The sequence below is a fragment of the Mytilus trossulus genome, chromosome 1 (genome assembly GCF_036588685.1).
Source record: "Mytilus trossulus isolate FHL-02 chromosome 1, PNRI_Mtr1.1.1.hap1, whole genome shotgun sequence".
Taxonomy (NCBI): domain Eukaryota; kingdom Metazoa; phylum Mollusca; class Bivalvia; order Mytilida; family Mytilidae; genus Mytilus; species Mytilus trossulus.
In genome coordinates this window covers 58,057,975-58,079,955 of record NC_086373.1, presented here as the reverse complement: position 1 = coordinate 58,079,955, position 21,981 = coordinate 58,057,975, and the positions used below count along the sequence as shown (strand labels likewise).

The window sequence follows — 21,981 nt, the reverse complement described above, 5'->3', positions numbered from 1 at the left end:
TACAAGAAAATAAAGATGTTGTTGTTTTTAACTGTTTTTAAAAGTCTTGCATCATAAGCTTAGTTTCGTACACCGGTTGTTTCTCAACACAACACCAACTAACGGTTGTGCCGATGGCTGAGGGAGGACAATCAAGCTCTCCTCCTCCTAATTGGAGCTCCAAGATCTTGTGCAGGTCTGCATAATGTGTATAAAGCTTCCCAGGCCACAGTGGCTAATGTCAAAATTTTTCATGTTTCAAATTCTGCCTTCAGCAACATGTGCCATTTGACTGGTATGGTTCTACTGCCTACTGGGAATTCTAAATATTTGGACACACATTCCAGAATGCATACCGGTCCAATGGCACTGTCCACATACTTAGTCTAGTTATGTAGGGAGATGTTTGTTTTATCTCTGATTAGGTCAACCGCATTAACACTGAAAAATAGTATTTGCTGCTAGAAGCATGCATGAGGGTAGTAATAAGGGGTACCATCATGACAAATAACTCTTGCCTAATGGCGTTAAGGTAATTTTTTTTCCAAAAATAACAGTAAACGTTAATTATTTGAGACCTCTCTTGAATCACAGGAAAATTTGTCGCTTTTGGTAGCTGAATATGACCGTTAAACGCCTGGCGGTAATGGTCATTACTAATCTCATGCATCATTGGGATAATTTGGGTTATCGAATTCATGCAATTTCCTATAGATTTCCTACGTCCATCATAATTGTTGTTAGAATAATCTTTTCAGGAACAGTAACATGTCTTCTGGCAAACTGTTACCATGTGACCTACCATGTTAATAATCAATCTCAGCATGTCTTGTCTGGTACAAAGTATCAGTGATTCACCTTCATATTCAACTGATATTAACATGTATTTATCCTCAAAATGAATTTTGATGCCATGTGAGGTTAAAATTCTATCCAACTATTGGTCCAGAATATTTGCCTTATTAAATTTGATATTAATTGATCGAATGAAAGGGATGACTCTGCTGCATGATCTATATAGGATACTATTTGCACATATAATATTTATCCTGCACAATATACTCAGAGCACATACACTGTAACAACTATTCAAGATAGACTTGGACTCTGAACAGCAATACACATACAAATGTATTTACCATTTGTGTGACATGACTGGATATCACATACATGTAGATGCCAATAAAATTTTGACTTCACAATTAAGAATTGCCCTCCCAAAGATAATGTGATTGCTGTACATGTATGAGGTCAAGAGTCAAAGTGTCACAGATTCCCAAATAGTGATATTAAAAGGTGATTTGAAACAGAATATCTTCAAACAACAATGAACAAATCAAATTATTTAAATTATCATTAACACTATTTAGGAGTTGCCTTTTCTAAATCACAATTTTAAGCAACTCTTTTCACTTCTTTATTAAAACAAAGTCTGTCCACCAAGACTAGTAAAAAAGAAAAATGATTACCCAAATATTATTGTCATGATTGTTGCATTAATATTGTATTGAATAGATCAACTTGACAAATCAGTGGCAGATCCATAGAGGGGGTGTCTGGGTTGGAACTTCCCCTTTTTTTGGACGATCAATGCACTTGAAAGGTGACATATACCATGTATACATGTACATGTAGTTGGAACGCCTCTTTATCCTAGATTGGGAAAACCTTTTTAGAAATGTCTGGATCCACCCCTGCAAATATTATCAGTAAAAAGCATAAACTAATTTTCAATTTGGTTGTTAATACCATAAATGACTCACAACACTCATTGAAAATAAGTAGAAGTAAGATTGCAGCCAACTGATCAATGTGCTTACAGTGAATTTTTTAGGTCTGTGATCTTAACATTGGATCTGTGGTCCTTAAAATATCTATACTAAGGGTCTTCTATCCAATTAACATGCCATGATGGTATCAAGTTTTATAAAAGATGGATATACATGTAGTGTCCAAAAGAAACATAATTACATATATGGGTATTTATCATATGATAATGTTTGTTAGACTTCATCCCAACTGGGCTAGAAAGGGTGTATGGTGTATGTTTAAAAAATTCAGCAACACAAAAAAAACAAACCACAAACAGGATATATGTTGATGTCAACATATATTCTTAACAACAAACATAATTTCCCAGGCAGATGTTAATATATATGCAAAAGTCTAGATTGCCAGAGACAATGAATTCTAAACATTTTTTTGAGTCGTTGAATAAAAGATAAATTGATTCATGTAAGTATATCTATAATTGATTATGGTTTATTGTATATTTCCAGGTATTTCCTACATGGGGTTTGTCGTCAAGGTGATGGCTGTCCATATTCTCATGATAAATCCAGTAAACTATCCATGGTCTGTACATTTTATCAAAAAGGACAATGTACTTATGGAGACGGATGTAGGTAAGTTTAAAAAAACCAATTCTTAAGATTTTAAAAGTGGAACTGCATCAAATGGATAATTGATTTTTCAAAACTTCATTGAAAGAATATATATCACAGTTAGAAATAAAACAATTTTCTAAATGTCTTTGCAATATATTATAAATCGCTAAATATATATATACATTTCATATTTAAATCAACCTATTTATTATTCAGATGATTGATCAGATAGAGTGATAAACATTTTTATACGACCGCAAATTTTGAAAAAATTTTCGTCGTATATTGCTATCACCTTGGCGTCGTCGTCGTCGTCGTCGTCGTCCGAATACTTTTAGTTTTCGCACTCTAACTTTAGTAAAAAAGAATAGAAATCTATGAAATTTTAACACAAGGTTTATGACCATAAAAGGAAGGCTGGTATTGATTTTGGGCGTTTTGGTCCCAACATTTTAGGAATTAGGGGCCAAAAAGGGCCCAAATAAGCATTTTCTTGGTTTTCGCACTATAACTTTAGATTAAGTTAATAGAAATCTATGAAATTTTGACACAAGGTTTATAACCACAAAATAAAGGTTGGGATTGATTTTGGGAGTTTTATTTTCAATAGTTTAGGAATTAGGGGCCAAAAAAGGGCCCAAATAAGCATTATTCTTGGTTTTCGCGCAATAACTTTAGTTAAAGTTAATAGAAATCAATGAAATTTAAACACAATGTTTATGACCACAAAAGGAAGGTTGGTATTGATTTTGGGAGTTTTGGTCCCAACAGTTAAGAAATTAGGGGCCAAAAAGGGACCCAAATAAGCATTTTTCTTGGTTTTCGCACCATAGCGTTAGTATAAGTAAATAGAAATCTATGAAATTTAAACACAAGGTTTATGACTATAAAAGAAAGGTTGGTATTGATTTTGGAAGTTTTGGTCCCAACAGTTAAGGAAAAAGGGGCCCAAAGGGTCCAAAATTAAACTTTGTTTGATTTCATCAAAATTGAATAATTGGGGTTCTTTAATATGCCGAATCTAACTGTGTATGTAGATTCTTAATTTTTGGTCCCGTTTTCAAATTGGTCTACATTAAGGTCCAAAGGGTCCAAAATTAAACTTAGTTTGATTTTAACAAAAATTGAAACCTTGGGGTTCTTTGATATGCTGAATCTAAAAATGTACTTAGATTTTTGATTATTGGCCCAGTTTTCAAGTTGGCCCAAATCAGGGTCCAAAATTAAACATTGTTTGATTTCATAAAAAATTGAATAATTGGGGTTCTTTGATATGCCAAATCTAACTGTGTATGTAGATTCTTAATTTTTGGTCCAGTTTTAAAATTGGTCTAAATTTAAGTGCAAAGGGTCCAAAATTAAACTAAGTTTGATTTTAACAAAAATTAAATTCTTGGGCCTCTTTGATATGCTGAATCTAAACATGTACTTAGATTTTTGATTATGGGCCCAGTTTTCAAGTTGGTCCAAATCAGGATCTAAAATTATTATATTAAGTTTTGTGCAATAGCAAGTCTTTTCAATTGCACAGTATTGTGCAATGGCAAGAAATATCTAATTTCACAATATTGTGAAATAGCAAAATTTTTTTTTAATTAAGAGTTATCTTTCTTTGTCCAGTATAGTAAGCAAGAAATATCTGCAAGAATTTTTTTTAATTGGAGTTATCTTTCTTTGTCCAGAATCAACTTAAATCTTTGTTATATACAATATACAATGTATATTAACTTTTTACTACCAACTGATAAATTTAAATAATCTTTACCATTCAGTGATAACAAGCAGTTTTTTTACATCATGTATTTAAATGAGTAGTAATTGTTGCAAACTCCATTAGAATATTTTAATTGAAATTAGTTTTGGAATAAGGGAAAGGGGGATGTGAATAAAAAATTGGGTTAAATTTTTCTCATTTGAAATTTCATAAATAAAAAGAAAATTTCTTCAAACATTTTTTTGAGAGGATTAATATTCAACAGCATAGTGAATTGCTCTAAGAGAAAACAAAAATTTTAAGTTCATTTGAATACATTCATTCTGTGTCAGAAACCTATGCTGTGTCAACTATTTAATCACAATCCAAATTTAGAGCGGAATCCAGCTTGAATGTTGTGTCCATACTTGCCCCAACCGTTCAGGGTTCAACCTCTGCGGTCGTATAAAGCTACGCCCTGCGGAGCATCTGGTTGCACTATAACTTTAGTATAAGTAAATAGAAATCTATGAAATTTAAACACAAGGTTTATGACCATAAAAGGAAGGTTGGTATTGATTTTGGGAGTTTTGGTCCCAACAGTTTAGGAATAAGGGGCCCAAAGGGTCCAAAATTAAACTTCGTTTGATTTTATCAAAATTGAATAATTGGGGTTCTTTGATATGCTGAATCTAACTGTGTATGTAAATTCTTAACTTTTGGTCCCGTTTTCAAATTGGTCTACATTAAGGTCCAAAGGGTCCAAAATTAAACTTAGTTTGATTTTGACAAAAAATGAATCGGTTGGGTTCTTTGATATGCTGAATCTAAAAATGTACTTAGATTCTTGATTAGTGGCCCGGTTTTCAAGTTGGTCCAAATCGGGGTCCAAAATTAAACTTTGTTTGATTTCATCAAAAATTGAATAAATGGGGTTCTTTGATATGCCAAATCTAACTGTGTATGTAGATTCTTCATTTTTGGTCCTGTTTTCAAATTGGTCTACATTAAAGTCCAAAGGGTCCAAAATTAAACTTAGTTTGATTTTAACAAAAATTGAAATCTTGGGGTTCTTTGATATGCTGAATCCAAACATGTACTTAGATTTTTGATTATGGGCCCAGTTTTTAAGTTGGTCCAAATCAGGATCTAAAATTATTATATTAAGTATTGTGCAATAGCAAGTCTTTTCAATTGCACAGTATTGCGCAATGGCAAGAAATTTCTAATTGCACAATATTGTGAAATAGCAAATTTTTTTTAATTAGAGTTATCTTTCTTTGTCCAAAAAAGTTTGCAAGAAATATCTAATTTCACAATATTGTGCACTAGCAAGATTTTTTTTTAATTGGAGTTATCTTTCTTTGTCCAGAATCAACAAGAAATATCTAATTTCACAATATTGTGCAATAGCAAGAATTTTTTCAATTGGAGTTATCTTTCTTTGTCCAGAATCAACTTAAATCTTTGTTATGTACAATATACAATGTATATTCACTTTTTACTACCAACTGATAAATTAAAATAATCTTTACCATTCAGTGATAACAAGCATTTTTTTTACATCTTAATATATTATGATGTATTTAAATTAGTAGTTATTGTTGCAAACTCCATTAGAAATTTTAATTGAGATTAGTTTTGGAATAAGGGAAAGGGGGATGTGATTAAAAAAAATTGGGTTCAATTTTTCTCATTTGAAATTTCATAAATAAAAAGAAAATTTCTTCAAACATTTTTTTGAGAGGATTAATATTCAACAGCATAGTGAATTGCTCTAAGAGAAAACAAAAATTTAAAGTTCATTAGAACACCTTCATTCTGTGTCAGAAACCTATGCTGTGTCAACTATTTAATCACAATCCAAATTTAGAGCTGAATCCAGCTTGAATGTTGTGTCCATACTTGCCCCAACCGTTCAGGGTTCAACCTCTGCGGTCGTATAAAGCTACGCCCTGCGGAGCATCTGGTTTTAATTGTAATGAAATCGTGTTGGATTTTAAAGCCTTGTCAAGAATGCTATTTTTTGGAAGGACCTTTACAGAACATGATGTGATAAAATTAAGACGTCTTAAAGTCTCTCATAGTACATGTAGTATGAATTAAATTGTTCATTGTTTTGTAGATATGACCATGTAAAATTAAACCCCAAAATTTCGGACTCTAAAGGTGTACATATCCTGCCTACAGTTTCAGCTAAAAACTCAGCAGTCAGTAGTAATATGGTCACATTGAAGAAAGGAGGGGAGACAACTCCAAAACCAACCAAATCCCCAATGACACCTAAACCAGAAGATTGGGTGAAAGCCAAGGAATTTGTACCAGGTCAACGTTACACATGCTCAACAGGTTTGATAATATATTTTATATATTGTACAAAATGTATACACCATTAGCATTATAATTACTTACTTTAAAACTATATAGTATGCTAGTATTATAGCTAGATTTTTTTATATACTAAGTGAAACAATTATTATATATGACAATGTTTTATTTTACTACTTTTTATTTCAATTTTCAAGAATCTATGATAGAGATTAAGGTAGAATAATAGCATACAGAATTAGCAGTTTATTAGAAGTTTATTACGCTAGTATGACAGCTATATTTATTGTATAAAAAGTGCAACAATCATTTTATATGACAATGTTTTATTTGTCTTATTTGGAGAATATTTGTACATGTATTAGAATTCCTCCATTGTTAAAGGACAAGTTTTGCCAGGAGAAAGTCACCTCATACATATAAAAGTGTAAATATAAATTATATTATGAGCATATTAGTCGTCCTTAACTGGTATCTTCTAATGTTTGTTTTTTTTACAAAAATGACAAAAAAATAAAAAATTATATATCTTTTGATAAATAAACTACACCATATTTATTTAATTTTTATAAGAATCATATTTGAATAATATGATTGACAGGATATGTAAAGTCATAGTTGTATGTATGTATATTTTATTTTAGTTCCCGCCTCCTATGCAGCAGCTGTAGAACCTACAACAGAATCATCTAGTCCATGTATTGTTAAAGGAAGTAAAGACTTACTCTGCCCCTTCCTTGCCCAAGGTCATTGTCCATACGAGGAGGAGTGTGAATATCTCCATGGAAACATCTGTGATATGTGTGGACTAGCAATGCTTCATCCTGAAAACAAGTCCCAGAGAGAAGACCATCAAAAAGTATGTTGGTGTAAATAATATTTTATTATGAAAGATACAAGTATATTTTATAAACACAGTCACAATAAGGATTCAGAAACAGGCAACAAGTTATTACATTAATCTGTCTCCTTAAAGTATGTTACCTTGTAATTACCAGATGTGTTACCCAGGTTAATTAGCTGTTATAAACTGTGAGTGATATATGTTCTTTTTCTTTTCCCTTAGAACCTTAACGTGTATTTTTAGATCATCAGATCTTATAGCTATGTGCCATTTGATATCAGTTTTATCATTGTCTTTTTATAAACTTCAGAGTTTCAGCTGATTGGTAAAGTTATCTGCTATATCTCTTAAACTGTTTTGCTAAGTTATCCATTGTTTGAATGATCTTTGAAGCTGTAACCGGTGAACACTAAAGCGTTTGATTGTCAGCATTTCTAAAATTATCTGAAAACTTGACAGAACCTAGTTTTGGAGGGATGATCATAATTGCAAGCCATCACCATTTTTCATTACTAAATTTTAAAAAGGCTTTAGTACTGGAGATGGGCCTTCTGACACCAATACTTCAAAATACTTGAAAACTGATAATGCTAGACTATGCTTTTAGTCAATCCCCATTCTCAAAAAAATCTTGCACCCCATCTATTCTAAAATTATATTGGCAAAGAAGATATAAGTTTGGTTGATAGATTCTTGCTTGTTAGTTTTAAGTTGGTTCAACATGTTCAGATTACAGGGACTTAACTTGGGAATTTTAAACTGGGAGCCCAGACCAGATATTTCATAATCATTTTCTATATGTTCAACTTAAATTTATCTGAAAGTTTAGGGGCCCAGCTCAAAATCTAGGAGCCATGGGCGACTGGGCTCCCTTTAAGTTTTTTTCCCTATCTTCAATATGCTCATTATCTCAAATAAAAATAATAATAATTTTTTTCTTAATTTGGGATATTTACAGATAAGATTCTGTAAAATTATTATCATTTCACTTGAATACTCTGCTTATGGTTAATCTGCACACCATAAAAGTGTGAACTAAGTAGTGTATGTGCTTAAAATTCGAAGATGCATGGACATACAATATTAATTGACTGTAAGTATTTCTGTTTACGATTATAGGAATGTATAAAACAACATGAACAGGCCATGGAATTATCTTTTGCTGTAGCCAGAAGTAAAGACAAGTGCTGTGGAATATGTATGGAACATATCTTAGAAAAGGATAATCACCAAGAAAGAAGATTTGGTATAATGTCAAACTGTAATCATATCTTCTGTTTGCCATGTATACGTAAATGGAGAGGGGCAAAACAGTTTGATAACCAAATAGTCAGGTATAATATATAAATACAGGTTAAACTGTGTGGTATGGAAAAACACAACTATTGTCAATGTTAAACATTAAAATATGGTTTTTATGTGTAACAATTAAAACATAAATCCTGGCATCACCTAGTCAAGAATGACTAATATCCGGCTGACCTGTTAGAGGGATGGGATGCTTTCAACAATTGTTGAATGCCTGTGACTACTGTTCCTGACATTAGTTTTCACTCTGTTGATAACAATGAGTCATTCTTAAATTCTATTGTATTATGGATTAATTGTCTTCAGATATTTCTGCTATCATTATCGTTTACAGTTGTTAAGTGATTAAATAATTGTTGTACTCAAGATATTTGGCCTTAAAGAATGTTGCATTTCAGAATTAAGAGTTTTAAAAAAGAGGTAGTTGACCATGGAATTCAATAAAAGCATGTGTTATTCTTGTTAATCTTTGTCCAATTATAAATTTAAATTTTTAGACATGATAATGATTATAATAATATCATTTTTAAAAAGGAAACCTCTTTTTCAGAGCGTGTCCAGAATGTAGAGTCCAGTCAGATTTCGTCACACCAAGCATGTACTGGGTAGATACAGATGAAGAAAAACAGAAACTAATATCTGGTTATAAAAAAGCATTAGGGTAAGTTAGACTTAATAAAATTGTAAACTAAAACTATTATATACAAAGAAGTGATAATGCTACATTTTTGTAGTACTCCATATGTACAAGTAATAAAATTGAGAATGAAAATGGGGAATATGTCACAGAGACAACAAGCCTGCCAAGGATCAGACAAAAGATTATAATATAAAGGTTGAATAATAGTTCAAATAATGTTTTGATAACAAATTACTCAGAGTAGTCCTATGATGATACTACTATGGCCAAATTCACCTACCCAACCTAATTTTATCTACACCCTATTGATGTCAGAAGGCATTGTCCATCAGAACCATGGCCCCAATTTGTTATAATTGATTTATACTGACCTAATTAAAAAATTCATAGACAATGATAGAACAATGAATTTTAAAATGCTTGTTTGTCAGGTCATGGAAGTATTATATTGACAGGAACTACTACGACCTGACTTCAAACGTTTCATCTGTGATGCCGCGCGCAATGTAATTACATGTTAATTAGCTTGAAACATGGCACGTTATTTACATACCAGCGTGTGGTGCCCTATAATATTGTCATTCTCAGTTGCTTTCGGGATTACGGAAATAAACGAAGAAATAGAAAGTTGTGATAAATTCTTAGGAAACAGCAATCGGCAAACCTCGGCAGAATTCGTTACCTTACATTTGTGTGCCAATTGAGTGATTGATTGATTAATGCGAGTCATCATTGATTCTTTGGAAAAATACATTGACGATGGAAATTTGTACTAAATTTATTGAATAAATGCCCCATTTCTATTGATTTATTTTTCGGTATAAATTTGACTATATGTAATATATATCGCAAGTTGTGAATTATAATAATAACTACCGTGTTTACCCCACTGAGTGACACACATTTCCTGCATATTTAAGACGATTGTAAAAGATCGTTCTGATAAAATCAAAAAATAGATTTTAGATAAATGTATGAATTATTAAGCTTCGCTCTAAATCCAGGATAAAATCATTGGTTGGTATATACGAATGTTCAGCTGAACCCCGATGTGTTGATTTTTTTTTAGTACTGGGACTTGAGGATTTTTTGGTGACATTATACAAATTCTTGTGCTACGGTTCAATAATATTTACCAGTATCATTTGGTCAGATAGTGATAACATATTTTAGGGAACATAAATGTATTACATAATTAGCTATTTAACGTAGTTATAGTTCTCTGTTTTCTTCTGCTGTATTTTGTTGATTGGTACTTGCTCGATTAATTTTCACACCTTAATCATGATTTAAACTTCACCCACAAACTAATAAAATAATTTCTCTCACTATTTCAAATCGTTGTAAAATAAATAATTCTGGGCCGATTTTCATCTTTTACAGTCAGGGGTACTACTTGTACAAGTGTATTTTATTTACTTGAAGAAGTGAAAAAAAATATACACATATAAGTAAATAAATAATGTTTGAATAATCTCCCCTTAATTTTCTGAAAAATTTTCTTGTATAAGTATATTTTTCTTACAATCCCACAAAAATCCTCAAGTTTTGAGATGTTAAATCATGCCTTTAATGATTTTTCCCAGGTTTGCTCAAATTTTTTCATTAAAGTTCAATGTTTCATCTCATTAATTCATCAAAGAAACTGATTGAGCAAAGATCTTGTATATTTGTGCAAGGCCTTCAAAAATTGCTCCTTTGGGGCTTGTAAATGAGCAGTGATCTGAAGATAACAGACAAATGGGAATTTCATTGTCCATGAAATTACACTTAAATAATTAGTAAAGACATCTGCAAAGGGTACACAATTTAAAATTCTACTAGAGCAAAGAAATCTTAAGAATTCAAGACAAGAAGAAAGGATGACTTTTTTACCTATACAAGTAAAAAAATCTGAATGACTAAGGGAGATAACCAAGCCAATTTTTAGCTCACCTGGCCCAAAGGGCCAAGTGAGCTTTTCTCATCACTTTGCGTCCGGCGTCCGTCGTCCGGCGTTAGCTTTTACAAAAATCTTCTCCTCTGAAACTACTGGGCCAAATCAAACCAAACTTGGCCACAATCATCAGTGGGGTATCTAGTTTAAAAAATGTGTGGCTTGACCCGGTCAACCAACCAAGATGGCCGCCACGGCTAAAAATAGAACATAGGGGTAAAATGCAGTTTTTGGCTTATAACTCAAAAACCAAAGCATTTAGAGCAAATCTGACATGGGGTTAAAATGTTTATCAGGTCAAGATCTATCTGCCCTGAAATTTTCAGATGAATCGGTCAATAGGTTGTTGGGTTGCTGCCCCTGAATTGGTAATTTTGAGGAAATTTTGCTGTTTTTGGTTATTATCTTGAATATTATTATAGATAAAGATAAACTGTAAACAGCAATAATGTTCAGCAAAGTAAGATTTACAAATAAGTCAACATGACCAAAATGGTCAGTTGACCAGTTTAGGAGTTATTGCCCTTTATAGTCAATTTTTAACCATTTTTCGTAAATTAAAGTAATCTTTTACAAAAATCTTCTTCTCTGAAACTACTTGGCCAAATTAATCCAAACTTGGCCACAATCATCTTTGGGGTATCTAGTTTAAAAAATGTGTGGCATGACCTGGTCAACCAACCAAGATGGCCGCCACGGCTAAAAATAGAACATAGGGGTAAAATTCAGTTTTTGGCTTATTACTCAAAAACCAAAGCATTTTGAGAAAATCTGACGGAATAAAAATGTTTATCAGGTCAAGATCTATCTGCCCTAAAATTTTCAGATGAATCGGTCAATAGGTTGTTGGGTTGCTGCCCCTGAATTGGTAATTTTGAGGAAATTTTGCTGTTTTTGGTTATTATCTTGAATATTATTATAGATAGAGATAAACTGTAAACACCAATAATGTTCAGCAAAGTAAGATCTACAAATAATTCAACATGACCAAAATGGTCAGTTGACCCGTTTAGGAGTTATTACCCTTTATAGTCAATTTTTAACCATTTTTCGTAAATTAAAGTAATCTTTTACAAAAATCTTCTTCTCTGAAACTACTGGGCCAAGTTAATCCAAACTTGGCCACAATCATCTTTGGGGTATCTAGTTTAAAAAATGTGTGGCGTGACCTGGTCAACCAACCAAGATGGCCGCCACATCTAAAAATAGAACATAGGGGTAAAATGCAGTTTTTGGATTATAACTCAAAAACCAAAGCATTTTGAGGAAATCTGACATGGTATAAAAATATTTATCAGGTCAAGATCTATCTGCCCTGAAATTTTCAGATGAATCGGTCAATAGGTTGTTGGGTTGCTGCCCCTGAATTGGTAATTTTGAGGAAATTTTGCTGTTTTTGGTTATTATCTTGAATATTATTATAGATAGAGATAAACTGTAAACACCAATAATGTTCAGCAAAGTAAGATCTACAAATAATTCAACATGACCAAAATGGTCAGTTGACCCGTTTAGGAGTTATTACCCTTTATAGTCAATTTTTAACCATTTTTCGTAAATTAAAGTAATCTTTTACAAAAATCTTCTTCTCTGAAACTACTGGGCCAAGTTAATCCAAACTTGGCCACAATCATCTTTGGGGTATCTAGTTTAAAAAATGTGTGGCGTGACCTGGTCAACCAACCAAGATGGCCGCCACATCTAAAAATAGAACATAGGGGTAAAATGCAGTTTTTGGCTTATAACTCAAAAACCAAAGCATTTTGAGGAAATCTGACATGGGATAAAAATGTTTATCAGGTCAAGATCTATCTGCCCTGAAATTTTCAGATGAATCGGTCAATAGGTTGTTGGGTTGCTGCCCCTGAATTGGTAATTTTGAGGAAATTTTGCTGTTTTTGGTTATTATCTTGAATATTATTATAGATAAAGATAAACTGTAAACAGCAATAATGTTCAGCAAAGTAAGATTTACAAATAAGTCAACATGACCAAAATGGTCAGTTGACCAGTTTAGGAGTTAATGCCCTTTATAGTCAATTTTTAACCATTTTTCGTAAATTAAAGTAATCTTTTACAAAAATCTTCTTCTCTGAAACTACTTGGCCAAATTAATCCAAACTTGGCCACAATCATCTTTGGGGTATCTAGTTTAAAAAATGTGTGGCATGAACTGGTCAACCAACCAAGATGGCCGCCACGGCTAAAAATAGAACATAGGGGTAAAATTCAGTTTTTGGCTTATTACTCAAAAACCAAAGCATTTTGAGAAAATCTGACGGAATAAAAATGTTTATCAGGTCAAGATCTATCTGCCCTAAAATTTTCAGATGAATCGGTCAATAGGTTGTTGGGTTGCTGCCCCTGAATTGGTAATTTTGAGGAAATTTTGCTGTTTTTGGTTATTATCTTGAATATTATTATAGATAGAGATAAACTGTAAACACCAATAATGTTCAGCAAAGTAAGATCTACAAATAATTCAACATGACCAAAATGGTCAGTTGACCCGTTTAGGAGTTATTACCCTTTATAGTCAATTTTTAACCATTTTTCGTAAATTAAAGTAATCTTTTACAAAAATCTTCTTCTCTGAAACTACTGGGCCAAGTTAATCCAAACTTGGCCACAATCATCTTTGGGGTATCTAGTTTAAAAAATGTGTGGCGTGACCTGGTCAACCAACCAAGATGGCCGCCACATCTAAAAATAGAACATAGGGGTAAAATGCAGTTTTTGGCTTATAACTCAAAAACCAAAGCATTTTGAGGAAATCTGACATGGGATAAAAATGTTTATCAGGTCAAGATCTATCTGCCCTGAAATTTTCAGATGAATCGGTCAATAGGTTGTTGGGTTGCTGCCCCTGAATTGGTAATTTTGAGGAAATTTTGCTGTTTTTGGTTATTATCTTGAATATTATTATAGATAGAGATAAACTGTAAACACCAATAATGTTCAGCAAAGTAAGATCTACAAATAATTCAACATGACCAAAATGGTCAGTTGACCCGTTTAGGAGTTATTACCCTTTATAGTCAATTTTTAACCATTTTTCGTAAATTAAAGTAATCTTTTACAAAAATCTTCTTCTCTGAAACTACTGGGCCAAGTTAATCCAAACTTGGCCACAATCATCTTTGGGGTATCTAGTTTAAAAAATGTGTGGCGTGACCTGGTCAACCAACCAAGATGGCCGCCACATCTAAAAATAGAACATAGGGGTAAAATGCAGTTTTTGGCTTATAACTCAAAAACCAAAGCATTTTGAGGAAATCTGACATGGGATAAAAATGTTTATCAGGTCAAGATCTATCTGCTCTGAAATTTTCAGATGAATCGGTCAATAGGTTGTTGGGTTGCTGCCCCTGAATTGGTAATTTTGAGGAAATTTTGCTGTTTTTGGTTATTATCTTGAATATTATTATAGATAGAGATTAACTGTAAACATCAATAATGTTCAGCAAAGTTAGATTTACAAATAAATCAACATGACCGAAATGTCAGTTGACCCCTTTAGGAGTTATTGCCCTTTATAGTCAATTTTTAACCATTTTTCGTAAATCTAAGTAATCTTTTACAAAAATCTCCACTGAAACTACTAGGCCACAATCATCTTTGGGGTATCTAGGTTGAAAAATGTGGCCGATGACCTGGCCATTCAACCAAGATGGCTGCCACGGCTAAAAATAGAACATAGGGGTAAAATGCATTTTTGGGTTTATAACTATGAAACCAAAGCATTTAGAGCAAATCTGACAAGAAGTTAAATTGTTAATCAAGTCAATATCTATCTGTCCTTTTTCAGATGAATTGGACAACTGGTTGTTGGGTTGCTGCCCTCCAATTGGTAATTTTTAAAGAAATTTTGCTGTTTTTGGTATTCTTGAATACTATTATAGATAGCGATAAACTGTAAACAGCAATAATGTTCAGCAAAGTAAGATCTACAAATAAGTCAACATGACCTAAATGGTCAATTGACCCCTTAAGGAGTTATTGCCCTTTATAGTCAATTTTTAACAATTTTCATTAATTTGGTAAATTTATGTAAATTTTTACCAAATATAGTTCTCTGTTACTAATGGGCAAAGTTCATTATAGATATAATTGTAAGAAGCAAAATCGTTCAGTAAAGTAAGAACTTCAAACACATCACCATCACCAAAATACAATTTTGTCATGAATCCATTTGTGTCCTTTGTTTAATATGAACATAGACCAAGGTGAGCGACACAGGCTCTTTAGAGCCTCTAGTTTTTTTTACCTATACAAGTAAATAAAATTCACTTGTATAAGTATCCTACAAATTTACTTATATGTGTATATTTTTTTTTTACTTCTTCAAGTAAATAAAATACACTTGTACAAGTAGTACCCCTGACTGTTTTATGCATCAGCCAATTTGTTTAAATATGTTGTTTACAAATAAAGGACGCAATTGAAATAAGTATAGGCGTTTTCGGACAGGTGGAAATTTGAAAAGGAGATATGGTATGATTGCCAAGGAGACAACTATTCATCTTTGACCTTTTGGTTTTCATATTTCATAGCTAACACAGAATTCATAGTTTTAGTTGACAATAAAGGAAGCTTAAATTTTATATAGTAGGTACACACAAAAATGTCAGTTACAAACATATGTAAGCTAAATTTCCAAATTTATTTCATTTAGTATCTGTTATATTTTAGTAATAAACCATGCAAGTATTTCAAGGAAGGCAAGGGAGAATGTCCATTTTATGACAAGTGTTTCTATCGTCATGCTCATCCTGATGGAACAATAGCAGATCCAAAACCTCGACCCAGACGAAGACGACAAGATGCAGAGGGAGCATTAGACATTATAGAAAGAATTAATTTGTGGGACTTTTTAGAAGAAAGACAGAATAGAGTTTTCTTGCTTGATTTAGAAGAAGAATTAGACAATTTAATTTTGAATTTAGTGCTAGGTGGACGCGATAGTGATAGTGACAGTGATTTTGATGGCTTTTGGTGATGAATGTTGTTTTCTAGAATTATATATAAATTAATGAATTACCTCCCCCTTAGTAGAAATTTTTCATAATCTTAACAATTATACTAAACTAGGTAATATGATATATAGTTTCTTGTATATCTAGCATCCTATCAAGTCATGAATTTAGGTGTAAAGTGATGTTGCTTAATGAAAGAAATGGTAAAGAGCAAAATTATACATTGTTTCTTTGTGAGATAGCACAGCCCTAACTTAAATATATGTTAGTTGGATTTTTATTTACTGTGTTTGACTTGCTGCCTAGAAACTTGATAAAACCAATAAAAAAAAACAAGAATAAAATGCATGCAAATATATTCTAGATACATGTTATGAAATTCTTATAAGCATATATTTTTAGGTATTTTGCTTCTTTTTTTTTTTAAGTGTTTGAGATTTGACACTTCATCTGTTGCTTAGTAAGACTATAACACAAACATGAAAATAATGAGATGCAGTATGATTGCAAATGCAAAGATTATCCACCAGAGACTAAAATGCACTGTAGCACTTTCAACAATAAGCAAAACCAATACCATATAGCAAGTTGTCAAATGTTTGGAATATCCTCTAGGAAGAATGCCTATGGTGTTCTTTGACTTCCCAAATACATAATGATATCTGTCTTTTTTTTACATCCTGTGTAGATGGCCTTTATGTTGGTTGTATTGACATATTTCACAGAGGACACTCTATACAAAATCAAAGTTAAGGCACACCAGAGACATTAAGACACATCTCATAGAGGAGACAGTCTACAAAGTGTGCAAAGTGAATGTCATTAAATTTTTTTATGAAACCACGATGTAGAAACTGGTGTATTTAAAAGTGATCATATATTGGTATTATCTTAAACCTCAGTTATAGCGTTTAAAAAGCAATATATAAAATGAAAGGATTTTTTTTTACTCAAATTGTTTTTACTTAGACCTTCAACAAAAAGTGTAAACAGATTAATCAGATGTGCTTTTTGTGATTGTTTTTTAATTTCCAGCATGCAAGGCTGGAAAAAAAAAAAACAACGACAATACAAACATGAATAGGTGTAAACAGATATTGAAATATAACCCTTACTAGTATCTTTAAAGCATCATTTATATTTTTTTGATGTACTAATTTGTCTTAATCTGAATGATGTAAAACCATGAATATATATGTATGTACCTGATACAATTTCATTTTCTTACATATAAATATTATATGCAAAATTTAAAACCACATTAGGTTGATGATATCTTTAAAAAAAAGACATGGAAAAAAACGAATTTCTGTTAAATAAATCTTATATAATCTTTTATTTACTTCTTAATAAATTACGGAAATATGCATATTTTTTTTGCATATTGAATTTCTGTTAAATAAATCTTATATAATCTTTTATTTACTTCTTAATAAATTACTGAAATATGCACTTTTTTTAATACTTTTTCAATACTATATGTGCTTGGTAGGGCTTATATTTGCCAGTTATAAGATATACATGTATAAATCTAACAGAAATAGCTTTATTGATTTGCATTTATATTGTTTATAAGAGAGAAATGTTTGATAATGGGTTGATAAATTTTAACAACAAGTCTTAGTTACTGTCTTTTGTGAAAATAAGATTTTTAAGAAGCAAGGTGTACACTCAAAATCAAGTCTTGGTAATAACTAGAACAGAGGTATAGATCATTGTGAAGATGGATATACACAAAAAGGTACCAAAACTATGGCAGATCAGAGGTATTATAAGGCACAAGGAGACATACACAGCCAAATTCACTTAACTTCTTATCTACCACAGGCGATCATAGAGTTCACTACTACACACATCTTATTAGTTAGCTACTGCAGCTGATTTGTAGGTTAACTACCAGAGATAATTTGCAGTGTGGAAATTTTTACGGGGGTGCAATTAAATATGAAATTATTAAGCAATTACTGTATAGAAATTAAAAATAAAAAATGTAATTAATTCTCAATTGTTTGAATTTTTATATTTCTGATTTTGATCTAATTATGTTCACTAATTAATCCAGTAAAATATGTTGAAAAACAAATTATTTGTCCAATGCCGTTATCTAACTCCGGTTCCTCGTTTCGCTATTTTCGGATAACTGATATCACTGCCGACACTTCAAACTTCTTTTTCATCTATATCAGACTGCTTAAAACACTAAAACCCTTCATCTTCTTCCTCCGATTCGAAGAATGAAGCCCATTGATCGTCCATTGTTTCAATCGCAATTCTCAAACGAAAACACGTGTTAAAAACAATGTATTTTAATGTAAACATATTACCTTTCAATGAAAAAGAATATACGAATTGAAAGCTTATTCATTTGTAAAACCGAATTTGATTGGTTCATTTTGGGATTCCCCTTAGGTATTGTCCAATCTAAAGAGTTTTAACAGTGGTATATTTTACGGGAATATCCGTCAACGCGACTGCGCATGCATTGTTTACAGCGGATATATCAGTCACTGCGAATACACAGGTGACCTGGCAAGCGGATTTATCAGTCACTACGAACTAAACGGTGAAAATTACCGCGTATACATCCGTCAGTGGTAGATAAAGAGTTAACTAAATTGTCTAGTATTTTTGTTATAGGTTTCAAACTTTTGCCAGTGAAACATTTAAAATGCTGTTACTTAATGATTTGAACTGATGGTAAATCTCTGACAGATTCTGAATGAACTGTTTTTGTGTTTTGAAATTTGAAAAAAAAATATGCTATTGTAAATTTTAATTTTTCAGCAATACCTTTTAATAACAGGTTAATGTTTGGCAAAAGGAGAGTCTTAAATTAAGGTCACAAATAGCCTTTGCCTTTGTTTGTTAGTCTATAATTTTTATGTCCCATTTATGGGCATTATGTTTTCTGGTCTGTGTGTCCGTCCGTCTGTTCATCCGTCTGTCCATGCATCCCGCTTTTGGTTAAAGTTTTTGGTCGAGGTGGTTTTTGATGAAGTTGAAGTCCAAACAACTTACAATTTAGTACACATGTCTCCTATGAGATAATCTTTCTAATATAATGATAAATTAGAGATTTTCCCCCATTTTCACGTTTCACTGAACATAGAAAACGATAGTGAGGATGGGGCATCTGTGTACTGGGGACATATTCTTGTTGGACTTCAACTTGTTACAAGTTACTTACCTAACAACCTTTCTCTTTAGGTATGTTTATGTATTTTTTTTTTGTAACTTTTAATGGTACACCTTGAAAGTGTTACCTAGAACTTTCACTCCATTTATTAGGACTTTACCAATGTCTGTTTTATGGAATTGTTAAAGCAATTGTATTTGTTTGAAATATTTATTTGTTACCCATGTTACAATTATATACATAAACTTGTGTTGAATTTCATTGCTTTTTAATAGTTGTTATTTTCATAATGCCTGTAACAGAAGTACAAGATGTCAATTTAAATCATAATTACGGTACCGCTGAACCACCAATGGTCTAAACTGAAAACCAAATGATATTTTCTAATGTATCTAATGATATTGTTTACATCCTAATTTCCTGGCCCGAAATATGTATTAAAATTAGGTGTATTTGGCAAACTTTTATGAATTTTTGGTCCTCAATGCTCTTCAACTTTGAACTTTATTTGGTCTTTTTAAAAAAAAAAATATTTGAGCGTCACCGAGTCGTTTGTAAACTATCAAAATAGTTATAAAACCAAACAAGTACAAAGTTGAAGAGCATTGAGGATTCAAAATTCCAAAAAGTTGTGCCAAATATGGCTAAGGTAATCTATGCCTGGGATAAGAAAATCCTTATTATCGAAAAATTGAAAGTATTGTTAACAGGAAATTTATAAAAAAAAAGTGACCACATAATTGATATACATATAAACACCGAAGTGCTGACTACTGGGCTGGTGATACCCTTTGGGATGAAATGTCCACCAGCAGTGACATTGACCCAGTCATGTTAATATTTATCAAAGGTACCAGGGTTATAATTTAGTACGCCAGGCACCTTTTTCGTCTTTATATGACTCATCAGTGACGCCCATGTCAAAATAGTTATAAAGCCAAACAAGTAAAAATTTGAAGAGCATTGAGGATCCAAAATTTCAAAAAGTTGTGCCAAATACGGCAACAGTAATCTATGCCTGGAATAAGAACATCTTACCTTTTTTTTCGAAAACAGTTTTGTTAACAGGAAATTTATATAAAAAAAAAGGGACCACATAATTGATTTTCATGTAAATAATTATCAGAGGTACCAGGATTATAATTTAGTACGACTCACGCACGTTTCGTCTTTATAGGACTCACCAGTGACGCTCAGATCAAAAAAGTTTTAAAGCCAAACAAGTAAAAAGTTGAAGAGCATTGGGGACCCAAAATTCCATAAAGTTGTGCCAAATACGGCTGAGGTAATCTATTCCTGGGATAAGAAAGTCATTAGTTTTTCGAAAAATTCAAAGTTTTGTAACAGGAAATTAAAAAAAATGACCATATAATTGTTATTCATATCAACACCGAAATGCTGACTACTGGGTTGGTGATACCCTCGGGGATTAAACGTCCACCAGCAGTGGCATCGACCCAGTTGTGTAAATAATTATCAAAGGCACCAGGATTATAATTTAGTACATCAGACGCGCGTATCGTCTTCATAAGACTCGTCACTGACACTCAGATCAAAATAGTTATAAAGCCAAACAAGTACAAAGTTGAGTAGCATTGAGGACCAAAAATTTCAAAAAATTGTGCCAAATACGTACAAGAAAATCTATTCATGGGATAAGAAAATCATTAGTTTTTCGAAAAAATTAAAGTTTTGTTAACAAGAAATTTATAAAAATGACGATATAATTGATATTAGTGTTAACACCGACGTGCTGACTACTGGGCTGTTGATACCCTCGGGGACGAAACGTCCACCAGCAGTGGTGTAAATAGTTTTCAAAGGTACCAGGATTATAATTTAGTACGCCAGACTCGCGTTTCGTCTTCATAAGACTCATCAGTGACGCTCATATCAAAATATTTATAAAGCCAAACAAGTACAAAGTTGAAGAGCATTGAGGATCCAAAATTCCTAAAAGTTTTACTAAATACGACTAAGGTAATCTATGCCTGGAATAAAATAAATCCTTAGTTTTTCTATAATTTCAAAGTTTGGTAAACAGGAAATTTATAAAAATGACCACATTATTGATATTCATGTCAACACCGAAGTGTTGACTACTGGGCTGGTAATACCCTCGGGGACGAAACTCCACCAGCTGTGGCATCGACTCAGTGGTATAAATAGTTATCAAAGGTACCAGGATTTTAATTCAGTACATCCGACGCGCGTTCCGTTTACATAAGACTCATCAGTGACGCTCATGTCAAAATTGTCAATCATTAAAGCTAATTAAGTACAAAGTTGAAGAGCATGAGTAAATGTGCCGGTCTCAAAATACAAAATTTTATACCTGATATTTATGATGAGTATATTTACAACCATGGTTGACGATGCCACTGCTGGTGGAGTTTTTATTTCCTGATTGGATCAACAGCCCAGTGGTCAGCACTTCTGTGTTGACATGAATTATCATTGATATGTTCATAGTTATATATGAACTGTTTACAAAACAAAGAAGTGGTGACTACTGGGCTGGTGATATCCTCATTCATTAGAGACAACGGTATTTAAAGAGAGATGAAATATACCAAAGGGTCATTTACACTTATAAGTCGATAATAAGCTGACAATACCTTGGCTAATAAAGAAAAATAAGATCCTGCTGCACATGTGGCACCGGCCTTGTTGCTCATGCTGGTAAAATAAGTCTAATTCAGTACACCACATTCGGGTTTAAGGGGATTGGATTGTAGTTACGGCAATTAAAAC

General features: G+C 32.3%; 1 protein-coding gene across 1 annotated transcript; it reads left to right on the top strand.

Annotated features, from left to right (window-relative positions):
• The first annotated feature begins 64 nt into the window (after positions 1–64).
• LOC134728121 (probable E3 ubiquitin-protein ligase makorin-1) lies at positions 65–17,897 on the top strand. Its single transcript, XM_063592560.1, has 7 exons — positions 65–175; positions 2,259–2,384; positions 6,185–6,408; positions 7,032–7,246; positions 8,351–8,565; positions 9,090–9,200; positions 15,808–17,897. The coding sequence occupies exons 1-7, from the start codon at positions 114–116 to the stop codon at positions 16,112–16,114; spliced, it is 1,260 nt and encodes a 419-aa protein (XP_063448630.1). The 5' UTR covers positions 65–113; the 3' UTR covers positions 16,115–17,897.
• The last annotated feature ends 4,084 nt before the right edge of the window (positions 17,898–21,981 follow it).